The sequence below is a fragment of the Salvelinus alpinus genome, chromosome 1 (assembly GCF_045679555.1).
Source record: "Salvelinus alpinus chromosome 1, SLU_Salpinus.1, whole genome shotgun sequence".
Classification (NCBI taxonomy): domain Eukaryota; kingdom Metazoa; phylum Chordata; class Actinopteri; order Salmoniformes; family Salmonidae; genus Salvelinus; species Salvelinus alpinus.
In genome coordinates, this window is record NC_092086.1 from 65659621 (window position 1) to 65671798 (window position 12178).

A 12178-nucleotide genomic window follows, 5' to 3' on the forward strand; every position below is an offset into this window, starting at 1 on the left:
ATTCTATTACAGTCATCTTAATGCATTCTTTTGAATTATATTATGTGAGCTAAACATAATATATATATATAAACATCTTAAAGTATCTTTTTTATTACGAATGTTACTGTCCCCACTACAACAACAACAACAAAAATTTGGCCTTGAAACATTTAATTGAAATACTGTAGAATTCCATTCATTCCTATGGAGGACTGCTCCTTCTGGGGAGGGCCAATATGGCCGACCGTTGGCGTCAAAGCCTCTCAGTTGCCAATACATAGCATTGAACAATCCAGGGTTTATATGCAACACTTGATACTAGCACGTCACAGTAGGCTAAAAAACAGATAAATAATTGTGTATTTATCTCATAACAATGGTAGCCTGGTTCAAACCCCAGCATTTGATTGATCCTTTTAATTCAATGAGCACAGTGGAAAACTCGGATTAGATTATACTCATTCAGTTAAATTTTCTTCCCGATGTTGAAGAAGAGGGTGGGGATGCTCCTGGGTCACTGAGATGCCAAGGATGCTCTCGTACAATGCCATTTACCCAATCACGTGGTAATGTTGCCGGATATTGATCCACATCTTGTCCGCTGTATTCATAATCGTTTTTTGTATTAATCTCCAAATTTGACATACTTTACATGTGTTATTCTATTACGGGGATAATCATATAGTGCCTCATTCGTTTACGATTGATACATAATTTCATTCGCAATTGGCGTATTTGGGCGACAGACAACACATGCAGTGACTCGCTGGCTGTCGCATCACAATTCTAGCATCATGCACTGGTGTCTTCCTTTCCGATTTCTTCTAACACTACTATCGTCAATCTTGGCACTAGGAGACTCTGGATTTGCACAACTTGATGGTGCTCCACCTTCAAAAATAGGTAAAGTAGCTAGCTCTATTTTGTCTAGCTAACGTAAGTTAGCTATAGTTTTGGGGACATGTGTGGCTTGCAGTGCTACTAACGTTAGCTAGCTGGGTTTGCTAGCTAGCTAATGATAAGTTAGCCTAGGCGCTGCCTATAGCTCTTTCAGAGGGCTATTCAGCCACAGAGAAATGGAATAGCTACCAAAACTGCCATGTAAATTTCCTGGTTGGGGATGACTTGTTTTTTTGACAGATCATTAAATTGTAGCTTACTGATGTGTTTCTTCTGATGTCCGCAGCCATTGTAGGCGCTGGGATAGGCGGGACCGCCACAGCACATTTTCTAAGGCAGCACTTCGGGCCAGAAGTGCACATTGATGTGTTCGAGAAGGGGACAGTCGGAGGGCGCCTGGCCACAGTCACCGTGAACCATCAGGACTATGAGTCCGGGGGCTCCATTATCCATTCCCTAAACCTGCACATGCAGGACTTTGTCAAGCAACTGGGTGGGTCCATTGCTGTCCTGTTCATAGATGGTACATTTTAGTATCACCGCTTTTTATCTGTCCAGATCCCTCTGAGAAAGTACAAGTGAAGACCACAAAGACAAAAAGGTGTTCTGTTCATTGCCATTACATGCATACCAAAGCAGAGGAGAAACTGAGGGTTGTAGGATCATCTTCCATACCCGTAGGCTTACTGCTTTGCTGGTAACTACAGTATGCTATTCCACCCATCACACTATTCTATTTTTGTTGCAGGTCTTAAGTATCGTAAGAATGTGGCAGGGAAGACGGCTGTGTTTAACGGGGAGGAGTTCATCCTGGAGGAGACTGACTGGTACCTGCTGGATCTGTTCCGCCTGTGGTGGCGCTACGGCATCAGCTTCATCCGCCTGCAGATGTGGGTGGAGGAGATCATGGAGAAGTTCATGAGGTGAGCAGCAGCAGGGGAAGAGAGCTCCGACGAGACAGACAGGGGAAATCCTTCTCGCTGTAAATTGATTTACTATTGATTTCAGAGCGCTGTCAAGCTATTCAACACGCCTTACATCCCCTATACAATCTGTCTCTCTCCTTTCTGTGTCTATGTGTTCAGGATTTATAAGTACCAGGCCCATGGCTATGCCTTCAGTTCAGTGGAGGAGCTGCTGCACTCCCTGAGCGGGTCAGGGTTCCTGAATATGACTCGCTGCTCTCTCTCTGAGTCTCTGCTGGAGCTGGGCGTGTCACAACGCTTCATTGACGAAGTCATCGCCCCCGTCATGAGGGTCAATTACGGACAGAATATCAGCATCCCAGCTTTTGTTGGTAGGAACTAAGGCCAGGAGGATACCAGTATCGCCATACTCATTAGTATCGTGGCAAGGAAAACAAAACACAAAGTGGATTTAACTTCTTTAGGAAAACAGCCCTAATGTTGGAATGTTGAAAACAAACATCCAAGCTATACCACACAATATTCTACATACAGCAGGTTTTTGAAAGGACCGAAGAGTTAGGTCTGCTTCGTGTTTTCGTTTTTGCCATGGAAAAAAAATATAGCGATAATGGTGTCGCCGCAGCGTTAGTAGGAACTCGGAAGTACATTTGTAGTTGTTGTGTGCCGTTCAGGTCATAACGTTCTGCCAGTCTGCCACTGCAGTTGCTCATCATGATCAATCATGTTCACATGTTTTAATCTGTGTTATAGGTGCCGTGTCATTGGCAGGTGCACAGGCCAACCTGTGGGCAGTGGAGGGAGGGAACAAGCTGGTCTGCTCTGGGCTGTTAAAACTGGCTAAGGCCAACCTTATCCAGGCCCAGGTCACAACCATCTCCCCCCATGCAGCTGGTAAGTGACTAAACATAGAATTATGTTTATAACATAGTGTAAACCAAGGTGAACTGACATGTTTTGCAAAACTGCGTTTTAGCACATATCCATTTACCTGCTCTAATCCAATTATTTCTTTACGTGAATTGAAGGAGAGTCTACCCAGTACCAGCTCAACTATGCCACTCTGACTGAGAAAGGATCTGAGTTCTATGACATTGTGGTGGTGGCGACTCCCCTGCAGTCCAGTGTGGGCTCAGGTATCTCCTTCCAGGGCTTTGAGCCTCCGCTGCCTGATATGGCTGGTTCCTACCACCACACAGTGGCCTCCATCGTTCACGGCTACCTTAACTGCTCCTACTTTGGCTTCCCAGACCCCAAGCTCTTCCCCTTTGCTAGTGTTCTCACCACAGACTCACCAGGACTCTTCTTCAACAGTGCTGCTAGCATCTGTCCCGTCAACATCAGCACTGGATTCCGCCGCAAGCAGCCCCAGGAGGCTGGTGTTTACAAGGTATTCTCCCCCCAACCCTTAGATAAGCCAGCGCTGAAGACACTGTTCAGGTCCTACTACTCTGTGCAGGTGACAGACTGGCAGGCTTACCCACATTATGGCAGCACCCAGGACCTGCCGCCAGTTGTCCTTCATGACAGCCTGTACTACCTCAATGGCATCGAGTGGGCCGGCAGCGCCATGGAAATGAGCTCAGTGGCAGCCAAAAACATTGCTCTGCTGGCCTACCACCGCTGGAGCAGGCAGCTGGAGATGGTCGACCAGAAAGACCTGATGCACAAGATCAAGACTGAGCTGTGACACCCCAACTCCGCAGACTCAGGCTCCGCCCGGCTAGCTGCAGGGATTGTTTCTATGGAACCTTGCTGAAAGGTTGCCAGCAATACAATGATGTTGTAGCATGATGCCTAACCCTAAGGGGGTGTGTTTTATTAAGTTACTGCTGCTGGCTGCAATGCAAAATAAAACACGTTTTCATTTAATGCCACATTGCATTCCATGGAAAGTGGCTCATTCTCAGCTGTTTGACTTGATATGCAAATAATATGGACTTTATTCAAACGAAATGCTTCTCGTCATAAGGCTTACTACTGCATTCTGATAAACAAATACAATATGGTTAGAATGTATTTACTCAACTAAGCTACTTTCATTAATGCACTGATTAAAGGCCAGTTTTAATAATTGCTTTTATTTCTTCGTGAGTTCAAGTAATAACTAACTGATTGTACACATGTGTTTGCCCGATAAGAAATTAAAATGGTTGTTCCTAATTTTTTTTTGCTCTGTCGCGTGTTATCCTTTTTAAATGCTCAGTGTCATCTTTACTTCTGTTATTTCGATTCACTGTCTGATGCACCATATGGCGATGGTGTGCGTGCAATCTAGTTTTAATCTGAGTTTAAAAATGGAACCTCTCTGGAAGCAGCTTCTGCTGTTGCTACAGTCATCAACGCTTGAAGCCTGTTGCATATGTAACGGATGTGAAATGGCTATCTAGTTAGCGGTGGTGAGCGCTAATAGCCTTTCAATCGGTGACGTCACTTGCTCTGAGACCTTGAAGTAGTGGTTCGATGCTTCGTGGGTGACTGTTGTTGATGTGTGCAGAGGGTCCCTGGTTCGCGCCCGGGTCTGGGCGAGGGGACGGACTGTTACACATAGTTGTTACATAGTTGCATCTCTGCTGCATAGTGACAAATTGGAACATTGTTATCTCTAATGACAAATATAATACACCTAACTGCATTCATCATTTACACATAACTACAATGTATCAACGATAGGCTACATTATACATTATGATTCTTGACATAGGCACTTCATCACGTGACCTGACTTCCTGATTTGTCTGTAGTTCTCGCAGAGACATTGTCATTCTCGTGAAGTTAGTCTAACGTAGTTTTAAATCCACATTCTTAAATGAACAAACAAATCTTAAGACGCAACATGGCTTTTGCATTTCCTACGGTTCTACTGTATTTACACTGTTTTGGAAATTTGTTGAAGGGGTGGTACAATGGTTTAATCTCAAGGGACCAAACCGAACGTCTAGCCTCTAGTATGGCAGAATTCCTTTTCTAGGTTGCAGGAAATGTAAATCAGTTGACAATGACAAATAGTCTTGGCTAACTGTAGGATTCTATTGCATAATATTGATATGACATCACAAAAAGTTCATGAAATGAGCAAATTAAGTTATTGTTATGGGCAACTTTTTGATGATGTGGTTTTAATCTTCACTTCCATTGCATTACTGTTTGAAAGGCCATGTCTGCGTTTCAAAGGGTCATCATTATCTTGCTAGTATTGACTGCAGTTTGCTGATACTTGTAAGTATAACCATGTGACGAAATTCATGGGGGTTTTGCTGTGTATCACAGGCTTCAACTTGTGTGTTGAAATATTTTAAAGGCAGAGCAGTGACAGACAAGCAACTAAGCTTAGGGGTATGAATACTTTCTGAAGGTGTGCAATATTGTTCCACCTGTATGCATTAAGAGGCAGTAAATACCAGATATCATGTGTGTTCATTGGTTCACGTTTTAGTAATTTATCAGACGCTCTTATCCAGAACGACTTACAGGAGCAATTGGGTTTAAGGGCCTTGCTCAAGGGCACAGATTTTTCACCTAGTCTGCTCTAGATTTTAATCAGCAACATTTTGGTTACTGGCCCAATGCTCTTAAACACTAGGCTACCTGTCACCCATAGCTCTGCCAAGAATGTGAAAGAAACAGAATAGTCTTTTGTATACAAGTGTGTGTGAGAAACTAGTGTGATTCACAAGAGGATCAAACTGGGGACCTTTGCCCTGCAACTGTGAGGAAATGCAATGAGCTCAATAAGCCACATATTTGTTACAAATCCGCAACAAGGTAGTACTTATGAGTACCTGTTCACTGTGCCTGTTTGGCCTGTATTCATATTTTACAGATATCACCATCAACCTTGTAGCCTAATGAAACCACTCTTGCCAGTTATCAGTGTTTTGATGGATAAGGTCTCTGTGCTTCCAAACAAATGCCAGAGAGTGGGCTTTTAGTTGCTCTCTCTCTCCCCTGGCAACCATGACAGCTGGACTGATTATAGTATAGTCAGATTCATGCAGGTGGACCCAGGAAACACAAGAAACAAACAGCAGCCAGTTCTCTTCACTTTGGATTGTCTGATGCATCTATTTAAATAGAAAAACATTGAGCTTGTGGAGCTGCCTATGTCTGTGTGTTACTGAACCAGCTGACGACAGCAGCTGACCACAACATTGAAGGCAAATGTAGAAAACAAGCACAGTGCACATATATACTCAATAACATTTGGGGAATTCATTTTTTTTAACCAGGCAAGTCAGTTAAGAACAAATTCTTATTTTCAATGACAGCCTAGGAACAGTGGGTTAACTGTTAACTGTTCATTAACTGTTAACGACTCATTGCGAGCTCACAGAACAGGGCTCCGGGCAGCCGAGCGGAAATGGAGGAAAACTCGCCTCCCTGCGGACCTGGCATCCTTTCACTCCCTCCTCTCTACATTCTCCTCTTCTGTCTCTGCTGCTAAAGCCAATTTCTACCACTCTAAATTCCAAGCATCTGCCTCTAACCCTAGGAAGCTCTTTGCCACCTTCTCCTCCCTCCTGAATCCTCCTCCCCCTCCTCCCTCTCTGCTGATGACTTCGTCAACCATTTTGAAAAGAAGGTCGACGACATCCGATCCTCGTTTGCTAAGTCAAACGACACCGCTGGTTCTGCTCACACTGCCCTACCCTGTGCTTTGACCTCTTTCTCCCCTCTCTCTCCAGATGAAATCTCGCGTCTTGTGATGGCCGGCCGCCCAACAACCTGCCCGCTTGACCCTATCCCCTCCTCTCTTCTCCAGACCATTTCCGGAGACCTTCTCCCTTACCTCACCTCGCTCATCAACTCATCCTTGACCGCTGGCTACGTCCCTTCCGTCTTCAAGAGAGCGAGAGTTGCACCCCTTCTGAAAAAACCTACACTCGATCCCTCCGATGTCAACAACTACAGACCAGTATCCCTTCTTTTTTTTCTCTCCAAAACTCTTGAACGTGCCGTCCTTGGCCAGCTCTCCTGCTATCTCTCTCAGAATGACCTTCTTGATCCAAATCAGTCAGGTTTCAAGACTAGTCATTCAACTGAGACTGCTCTTCTCTGTGTCACGGAGGCGCTCCGCACTGCTAAAGCTAACTCTCTCTCCTCTGCTCTCATCCTTCTAGACCTATCGGCTGCCTTTGATACTGTGAACCATCAGATCCTCCTCTCCACCCTCTCCGAGCTGGGCATCTCCGGCGCGGCCCACGCTTGGATTGCGTCCTACCTGACAGGTCGCTCCTACCAGGTGGCATGGCGAGAATCTGTCTCCGCACCACGTGCTCTCACCACTGGTGTCCCCCAGGGCTCTGTTCTAGGCCCTCTCCTATTCTCGCTATACACCAAGTCACTTGGCTCTGTCATATCCTCACATGGTCTCTCCTATCATTGCTATGCAGACGACACACAATTAATCTTCTCCTTTCCCCCCTCTGATAACCAGGTGGTGAATCGCATCTCTGCATGTCTGGCAGACATATCAGTGTGGATGACGGATCACCACCTCAAGCTGAACCTCGGCAAGACGGAGCTGCTCTTCCTCCCGGGGAAGGACTGCCCGTTCCATGATCTCGCCATCACGGTTGACAACTCCATTGTGTCCTCCTCCCAGAGTGCTAAGAACCTTGGCGTGATCCTGGACAACACCCTGTCGTTCTCAACTAACATCAAGGCGGTGACCCGTTCCTGTAGGTTCATGCTCTACAACATTCGCAGAGTACGACCCTGCCTCACGCAGGAAGCGGCGCAGGTCCTAATCCAGGCACTTGTCATCTCCCGTCTGGATTACTGCAACTCGCTGTTGGCTGGGCTCCCTGCCTGTGCCATTAAACCCCTACAACTCATCCAGAACGCCGCAGCCCGTCTGGTGTTCAACTTTCCCAAGTTCTCTCACGTCACCCCGCTCCTCCGCTCTCTCCACTGGCTTCCAGTTGAAGCTCGCATCCGCTACAAGACCATGGTGCTTGCCTACGGAGCTGTGAGGGGAACGGCACCTCCGTACCTTCAGGCTCTGATCAGGCCCTACACCCAAACAAGGGCACTGCGTTCATCCACCTCTGGCCTGCTCGCCTCCCTACCTCTGAGGAAGTACAGTTCCCGCTCAGCCCAGTCAAAACTGTTCGCTGCTCTGGCACCCCAATGGTGGAACAAACTCCCTCACGACGCCAGGTCAGCGGAGTCAATCACCACCTTCCGGAGACACCTGAAACCCCACCTCTTTAAGGAATACCTAGGATAGGATAAAGTAATCCTTCTAACCCCCCCCCCCCTTAAAAGAGTTAGATGCACTATTGTAAAGTGGTTGTTCCACTGGATATCATAAGGTGAATGCACCAATTTGTAAGTCGCTCTGGATAAGAGCGTCTGCTAAATGACTTAAATGTAAATGTAAATGTAATTCCACTGGCCCTGACTCTGTCCTCAACTCTGCCCTCAATGACTGAGAAAGGCCTAGGAGGATCAAGAACAAAGGCATCATAAACCTGTCCATTTAGCTTTTCTAAACTTTAAATCTGTCACTTAGTTTACCTAAGATAATAAGGTAATGAATATACTGCAATAGCTTGCAAAATGGAACTCTGCTCAGCCTGTAAGTCACTCAGCAGCATCTTGTGATGCTGTTTTGGAAGCTATATCTGTGTAGGAATCTGAGAACGAGGGGGCAAGTAGTTGAGATACAAAGTGTTATTCAAAGTGAAACTGTATTCATTTTATTTCTTACTGCTGAGTAATAGTCTCTTCTATATATATAGAGAGAGAGAGAGCGAGAGAGAGAGAGAGATAGAGAGAGAAAGAGAGAGAGAGAGAGCGGGCTTGTGTCCTGGGAGCGCAGGCAGATCTAAGCAGGATGTGCACTACGGAGTTCTCCAGACTAGCCCTGAGTTCAGACCCTCCCACAGATGGAATCCTTGGCTTAGTTTTTATTTATTTATAATAACTCACATAGTTACTATCCCTTTTTGGGAAAATGCTCTCTGAATATTTGATATAGGACCTTCAGTCATGGTTGAATGCACATGACCTTGTTCATCCTATCAGATTTAAGTTTTTCCTCAGAACTCATGTTGTATTGTGTAATTATTTGACCAAACTTGTCTGTTACAATGAATATGTGTAGTTGCCACAAAATCCACTTTGTGATGTTTTTTTGTGCTGTACATTTTTGCGGACCTCCTATGTAGAAACACAATGTGCCCAAGCACTTCCTGTAAGGCAGTATGGGAGACTGGGGCTAAATGTAACAATTTTTGCATTTTGCTTATTTATGAAAAGATTGTTTGAGTTAGATTAATAATATACATACAAACAGGGTTGGGTAGGTTACTTTCTAAATGCAATCCGTTACAGTTACTAGTTGCCTGTCAAAAATTGTAATCAGTAAATTAACTTTTGGATTACCCAAACTGATTACATTCAGTTACTTTTAGATTACTTTCCCCTTAAGAGGCATTAGAAGACAAAAATGTACAGTACCAGTCAAAGTTTTGGACACACCTACTCATTCAAGGGTTTTTCTTTATTTTACTATTTTCTACATTGTAGAATAATAGTGAAGACATCAAAACTATGAAATAGCACATGTAGAATCACGTAGTAAGCAAAAAAGTGTTAAACAAATCAAAATATATTTTACATTTGAGATTTTTTAAAGTAGCCACCCTTTACCCCGATGACAGCTTTGCACACTCTTGGCATTCTCTCAACCAGCTTCATGAGGAATGCTTTTCAAACAGTCTTGAAGGAGTTCCCACATATGCTGAGCACTTGTTGGATGCTTTTCCTTCACTCTGCGGTCCAACTCATCCCAAACCATCTCAATTGGGTAGAGGTCAGGTAATTGTGGATGCCAAGTCATCTGATGCAGCACTCCGTCACTCTCCTTCTTGGTCACATAGCCCTTACACAGCCTGGAGGTGTGTTGGGTCATTGTCCTGTTGAAAAACAAATGATAGTTCCACTAAGTGCAAACCAGATGGGATGGCCTATCGCTGCAGAATGCTGTGGTAGCCATGCTGGTTAAGTGTGCCTTGAATTCTAAATAAATTACTGACATTGTCACCAGCAAAGCACCTCCACACCATCACACCTCCTCCTTCATGCTTCATGGTGGAAACCACACATGCGAAGATCATCCGTTCACCTAGCATTTATTTGGGCTGCAATTTCTGAGGCTGGTAACTCTAACGAACTTATCCTCTGCAGCAGAGGTAACTCTGGGTATTCCTCTCATGTGGCGATCCTCATGAGAGCCAGTTTCATCATAGCGCTTGATGGTTTTAGCGACTGCACTTGAAGAAAATATCAAGGTTCTTGACATTTTCCGGATTGACTGACTTTCAAGTCTTAAAGTTATGATGGACTGTCGTTTCTCTTTGCTTATTTGAGCTGTTCTTGCCATAATATGGACTTCGTCTTTTACCAAATAGGGCTATCTTCTGTATACCACCCCATACCTTGTCACAACACAACTGATTGGCTCAAACACATTAAGAAGGAAAGAAGTCAATGGATGTAGCAACTACAGATTGGCCATTTAAGTCTATCAGCGTGAATTAGATTTAGCAATAAAAGCCCAATTTGTATTCCATAAACTGGGATCCGCACTTTGCAACTGTTGCAAGAGCGCATTTTTCACTGGCTGTCCACTGGTTTAATAAACAATGACTGACAGACAGCTTAAACTTCTTGAATTCAACCATTATGGGGTTCAAATACACATTTGGATTTGTAAACAGCCATCAACAACAACCACAATCCGTAAGGCGCAAATAGCTAAATGAGAGAGCAGCAGTGTGATTCGCATCAACTCGCTATTTAGACATCAATAATAAGTGATAGCCGTATCGCCGTAGATTACACCACTGCTGTCATCCTTACCTCGAAGCGTTTATTCAAGTTGGATAATCTTTGGATGCCGACAGCAGTCACACCGTTGGAAGACATACTTTGGACTGTAGCCTACAAAAGCCTATTCCTGCGCTTTTCCCGGGATCGATCAAACACATTTGGTGTGTCATCATAGTGGTCTCTCACTTGCGGTCAGTCTCGCTCAGGAGGAACAAACTTAAATTTGCGCCATTTTTTAATGCTGATTTGAATGTCATTGACAAAACAGAGAAGTGTCAAAGATTTGTTTTCGCAAACTTCCTTTCTGAATATAAAAGTAATACCCGAAGTAATCATCAATTTTTTTTTGCTGGTAACGTATTACAGTTGCCGTTTTTGTAATCCCTTACATGTAGAGTGGCGGAAGAGTGGCTAAAGTTACTCCCCAACCGTGCATACTAACAACATACATGTTAGACCATTAGACACTGTAACTACTTTTCTAGGACATACCAGTTGTTTATAATTCAACCAAGAGTGGCTGAAGTGAAATGTTACAGTTGTTAAATGTAACAGGCTGCAGGATTAAATGTAATACCGTCTTCAACGGTAAAAATTAAGGGTAATTTAAAAAATTTATGATTTGAAACTGATATTTTGATGAAAATACACAAAATTGATAACAACAACAACCTTTTTTGATCTTTTAGGCATGTCATATTGACCTAAAACGGAGTAGCGAAAATGTTAATACTTCACTTTATGTCAGGTTTTGGCCAAGACTGTTCGGGTTTTGGTCACTAGATGTCCCCATTGCACCTTTTTTGTACCTTTTGTTTTTCTTGCTCTAATTATTGTTTGCACCTGTAGGTCATTCCCTTGTTAGTATTTATACCCTGTGTGTTCCTCAGTTCCTTGCTCAGTGTTTGTAAGTTAGCACCCAGCCCCAGCCCAAGCCTTGTTTTATACAGATATTTCTCTTGTTGGATTTTCCAGAGGTTCTCTGGTTTAGTTCTTGTGTATTATTTGAGTAGTCTTTTGAGGTTTGTTTTTCCCTGCTGTTTTTTACCACTTTGTGGAGTTTCTTTTGTATTTTGGAGGATTTCCATTTTGTGCCTCTTGGCTTTATTTTTGGACATTGTGGATTTAGTTTCTTTGCCTGAAGATTTTGTTCTTTAATTAAACCACCATCTCTAGTACTGCTGTGTCTGCCTCATCTTCTGGGTTCTGACGATTATTAGTGACTGTTTCTCGCACCGGGTCCTGACACTTTAGGCCTAAAATGTATTTATGGGTACTCCTAAAACGTCTCAGCTATGTAGAGACACTAGCCAAGCATTATCAAATTGAATAACAGCTTTCTAGGTGGTTTCTTATTTGAATGATTTAACTTTTACAACTGACCTGGCAATATGGTCAGGTGCAGCAAAGAAAGACCAAGCAAAGTTGCAGCCTGCTCAAAACAAAGCAGCACTCTTTGCCCTTAACTGCGCTCACAGACCTAACATCACCAACATGCATAATAGTCTTTCATGGTTGAGGGTTGAGGA

General features: G+C 43.9%; 1 protein-coding gene and 1 long non-coding RNA gene across 3 annotated transcripts; one reads left to right on the forward strand and one right to left on the reverse strand.

Moving 5' to 3' along the window:
• Positions 1 to 482: 482 nt before the first annotated feature.
• Positions 483 to 3976, forward strand: LOC139583713 (prenylcysteine oxidase-like). The gene is made up of 6 exons (XM_071415091.1): positions 483 to 885; positions 1169 to 1375; positions 1631 to 1805; positions 1968 to 2179; positions 2562 to 2702; positions 2837 to 3976. Exons 1-6 carry the CDS (start codon positions 777 to 779, stop codon positions 3496 to 3498), a joined length of 1506 nt encoding a protein of 501 aa, XP_071271192.1. The 5' UTR covers positions 483 to 776; the 3' UTR covers positions 3499 to 3976.
• A 5307-nt stretch (positions 3977 to 9283) lies between these two features.
• LOC139568153 (uncharacterized) lies at positions 9284 to 10781 on the reverse strand. Of its 2 annotated transcripts, none has more exons than XR_011673530.1 (2): positions 10680 to 10781; positions 9284 to 9733 (listed from the first exon to the last, which is right to left on the reverse strand). It is a non-coding gene; the product is annotated as an uncharacterized lncRNA (long non-coding RNA). The 2 variants fall into 2 exon arrangements; XR_011673531.1 differs by lacking the exon at positions 10680 to 10781 and adding an exon at positions 9854 to 9940.
• Between the last annotated feature and the right edge of the window lie 1397 nt (positions 10782 to 12178).